The 4,364-nt window shown below is 56.1% G+C and overlaps 1 protein-coding gene across 2 annotated transcripts in view; it reads right to left on the bottom strand.

Annotated features, from left to right (window-relative positions):
• The window catches only part of SALL1 (spalt like transcription factor 1), a 14,576-nt gene extending 11,147 nt beyond the window's left edge, over nt 1-3,429 (bottom strand). Inside the window, exons 1-2 of one of the 2 annotated variants that reach the window (XM_059857096.1) lie at nt 3,090-3,178; nt 947-1,055 (exon numbers count right to left, since the gene is read on the bottom strand). Coding sequence is in view for 1 of the 2 variants with exons in the window: in XM_059857095.1 (XP_059713078.1) it covers nt 3,090-3,165 (76 nt within the window). In the remaining variant the exon portion in view is untranslated. Of the gene's footprint in view, nt 1-946; nt 1,056-3,089 lie in introns of both variants that reach the window. The other variant, XM_059857095.1, reaches the window with a different exon arrangement.
• Nucleotides 3,430-4,364: the final 935 nt, after the last annotated feature.

Genomic DNA, 4,364 nt, shown 5'->3' on the forward strand with positions numbered 1-4,364 from the left:
ATAATTTATGCTGCAAGTAATTTCTGCTATTAATTTGAGAGGTGCTCTGGTTGCTCCAATATGAACTTTCTCAAATGTGCACATACACAGGATTTCACAAGCATAAATGTACTTATCCATTCATTGCACCAGAAATATATTTTAAAGTGAAAAGTCTTCCTGGTGGGAGTGAACTCATGAGCTTTGAACTTTAAAAAAAAAAAAAAAAAAAAAAGAGAGAGAGACTGAGATAAGAAAAAAAAAAAGGCCAAACCAAAACATGCTGATGCAGTGTGAGGAACTTTTTTCCCTACTGATCTTTAGGTATGAAACCATAGCAGAAAGTTTTAACAAACCGGAATTCAAATCAGATGCGAGAAATTTTCACGGAGCCACTTTACGGATTGGCTCAAAATTCTGCCCAGCAGTACCTTACTGCAAGTGCCCGCAGAGGCAGCGATGCTCCCCTCGCAGCACCCTGCCCAAGCCGGACATGGATTAGCAAACCTGAACTCACAGCGTGAAAGGAGAAGAAAGAAGCGCTCGGAATTTCCAAGTTTTGCTTTGCAATTTCTCAGGCACATAAGGCAGACTCGTCCCCGCCGTAGCTCTCCCACCCCGTCTTGCTCAAGTGGGAAGCTGCTCCCAGGGCCGGGGACCCCGGAAAGGCGGGGGGAGCTCTATGCTAATGCTTCTGCAGCGTTCTGAGCCCTGAAGCACCATTACAAAGCACACCTTTTGGGCAACTGACTCAAAACTTAGCGTCCAGCCATGAAAAAACCAGCCAGAAGGGAAAGGGGAGACTCCGACAGATTTTGTAGGAGAGCACACTGCTTTTCCTAGGAAACCGGTCGATAGTTATAAAACAGAATAAACTTCGTCATTCTCTTCTTTAACTTACGACAGCCACCCAAACGAAACAAAAGCTTCACTTCCATGCCATCATTTCAGGCAAGATCCAACTTACTTCAAGGACATCCTTTAGCAACAGGCAGGAAAGCTGCTCAGTTAACATTCCTTTCTCACACTCCCACTGTACTTCATTTGAAAACGATGTGCAAAATCAGATCAAAAGACTAAAAACAGAAGAAAACGGCTACTTTAAAAAAAGATACTTTGAAGTGGTTTTGACCTGTTCCACCTACTAAAAACAAACAAAAAAAGATAGCAAATGTCAAAAGATGCAATCATACGAAGTGAAGATGTAAAAAAATCCCTCTCTGCTTTTTTCTCTGCTCACTTTAAGAAGTTCCAAATTCTTTCACAGGAGGCCGATGAAAGACAACTAAAAGCCTAGCGCTTCTCCAACTGCTACTCCAAACTTCGAGCGGAAGTGGGAATAACATCGTAAGAAAAATAAATACGTTTACTGAGATGAGAAAGGGGATTATGCTGAGGAAACGGTAAAACTCGAGTGCATTCAAAGCTCACAAAACTCAGTTAAAAACCATAAATCGACTCTCAGGACCCAAAAGACTTTTAAGAAATGTTTCGCAGAGCTCCGCGGAGCCAGTGCTGATCTATTTGCTGGTGTACGAGAAGGGCATTCAGGGGATTTCGGAAGCCGGGTAAATGCTCCTAGCGAAGCACAACACCCCGCAAACTTTCCGCCCCGTTTCCACGGTCGGAACCGGGACCCTGTCGCGGCAGTGCCCCGGCGCGGCCGAGAGGCGCGGGCACGGCGGCGGGGGCCGGGCGGCGGCTCGGCGGGCCCAGCGCTGCCGGCCCCGCCGGGCGCGGAGCGGCCGCGGCAGCGGAGAGTCCCGCGCCGCCGTTTCCCCGAGAAGTTGCCGCGGGAAGAGCCCGGAGCTTCCGAGCGGCGAGGCCGGGCCGGGAGGCGCAGGGGCTCCGCCGCGCCCGGTCCTCCCTTACCTGCCCGCCTGAAGCGCTTCTGCGCCGCGCCGCCCTCCGCACCCGCGGCCGCCGGGTCCCCCCGCGGCCCCCCGGCCCTCGCTCTCCACATGGCCGCCGGGGGGCCGGAGCCTGCGCTGGCAGGGGCAGGGAGAACGCTGCCCGGGCCCCCGGCCGCGCCTCGAACCGACCACTTGTCGCCCCGCGTCCCAGCACAGGTACGGGCGGAGGCACGTCCCCTCCGCCGCCCGCCGGGCTGTGCCGAACTCCTACGAAATCCCCCTGTTCCGGAGGGGAGGGAAAAAGGGAGTAAGGGGAAAAAAAAAAAAAAGAAAAAGATACTTCACACGCTCCCTCTGCAAATCCTGGCAGACACAAAGCCAGCGTTTATCCCTCGCTTACCGGCTTGGAGGGAAGAGGGAGACGTAGGAAAAAAACCCAAACAAACAAAAAGAAAAAACCAAAAAACACAACCTTAGGGAAAGCAAATCGGCTCCTCGATGCCCAGAGCCTCCGCGCTGCGGCCGCCGAGTCCCTTCTGAGCGCGGCGGCTGCCCGGAGCCCGGCGCAGCGGCTGCAGCTCCCCGGGACGGGGCGATCCCCCCGCGGCCCGGCCCGGCGGCGGCAACTTTTCCGCCTCCAGGAAGCCTTTGGCGCAGCCGGAGGCCGGGACTGCGGGGCGGCGGGGCAGCGTCCTCCGCCCGGCGGGACTGCGGGGGAGCGGGGGGTGCGGGAGCGCTGGGGTCCGCGGGGGGGTGGGGGAGGCGGGCGAGAAAGTGGGTGCCCGGGGGGGATTTTCCGGCCCTTTCGGGGGGACGGCGCGGGCAGCGTGTGTGGCCGGACGGGGCATCCGTCCCGCGGGGCTACGGGATCAGCCGCCCCACCGCAGCCCCACTTTGTTTCCCAGCTCCGCGGGGCGCGGAGAGAGACGCGGGGGGCGCGGATCCATCTCCCGCGGGCTCAGGATGCCAGACCGCCCCGCTGGGAGAGGGCGGAGGGAAAACATCAAAAAACGGAAAGAGTTTGGAGTTTCGTTAAGAAACAGAAGAAACAAAACGCTGAGTTAAAAAAATAAGATAAAACCCAAGAACTTGGACCAAAACCTCAGAAGGAACCCCCCTCCCCCCCGCATATAACTCCGGGAGATCCTGTTGTCCCGCACCAGTGCCCGGCGCGGTTCCGACTCCCCACAAGGTAAGTTCATCTATTTTGTGTGTGTTTGTGTTAAAATGTGTGCGAGGGAGAGGAGAAGAACTCACCATTTCGCTGGGATAACAAGGCCAGATCGGGATCGGATTGGAAATGCTGAGGCTTCGCCTGCTTCCTCCGCGACATGCTGGCTCAAACATCAGCTGGGGCAGAATAAAAAATTACTAAAAAAAAATCTTCTCAAAATTACGGAAATCGAGCCTCCCCCCCCCAGCCTCCCCGATCCTCCGCGCACCGCGCATGTGTCCTGCTATAATTATGATTATCAATAATGCATTGCGATTAATCATAGAGGGGCTCTTTGAAAGGCGATTGGCACATGGCCAGCTCTATTCAAACCAGCTCGCCTTAATCAATTAGGCGCTGATTTGCTGGAGACCCTTGTCTCTCCGCCGCTCCCACCCAATGAGTCGATCCATGTGGCAGGAGAAGGGGCTGGATTTCCCCAAAGCTGTTTGGATACAGTTTAACCCTCTTAGCAACCAGCTGGAGCTGCATCGCGCCATCCCGGTTACTATAGGAATGTGTCTCCCTTCGCCCCTTCCTCCAGCCCCGACGGGCTCCCCGCGCCTCCCGCCCTCTTTCCCGCAGTTTTGCCCTGCGTTTCACTTTTCTTTTTTCTTTGATTATTTTTCTTTCTTTTTTTCTTTCTTTTTTTTTTTTTTTTTTTTTTTTTTTAACTCCCCCCGTCTCGCCCGCAGTCCGCACCGGTGGAGGGAGGGCAGGGTGACCAATAATCGATCGGGGGAGGACGCGCGGCTGGGGCGGCCGGCAGGGAGCAGCGGCCCCGGAGGATCGGCCCCGCACCCGGCAAGTGCCTGCGAGGGGAGAGCCCGGCCCCGCTCCAGCCGCCGCCGCGCTGCCGCTTCCTCCGTCCCGCTGCTGCAAAAAAGTTTCTGGTGTATTTTTTCTTGGTTTTGTTTCTTTTGGGTCTTTTTTTTTTTGGTATTTTTCCCTTCCTCTTGTACCCCCATTTACAATTAAAAATCCATTTTTCCCTCTCCCAGGTCTCTCTCCCACTACCCCCCCCCCCCCCCCCCCACCACTTCTCTTTCCATATATCACGGCCCGAGGGGTGCTGAAAATAGGAAGGGTTTGTTTTTTACCTCACACATTCCCAGGACAATTAGGGCGCCGCTGGGAGCGGCGGGCGGACCAGGCGGCCGCTCCGCCCCCGCGCCGCGCGGGTTGGCTGCGCTCGCCGTCAGTCCGCCCGGGGAGCCCGGTGCGAACGGCGGCGGGGCCGCGGCCGGGGGCGCGTCCCGCTCCGCGGCCCCGCTCCGCTCCCCCGACACCCCCTCCCCCGGCTCCCTCCTGACTTTTGT

The sequence above is a fragment of the Haemorhous mexicanus genome, chromosome 12 (genome assembly GCF_027477595.1).
Source record: "Haemorhous mexicanus isolate bHaeMex1 chromosome 12, bHaeMex1.pri, whole genome shotgun sequence".
Taxonomy (NCBI): domain Eukaryota; kingdom Metazoa; phylum Chordata; class Aves; order Passeriformes; family Fringillidae; genus Haemorhous; species Haemorhous mexicanus.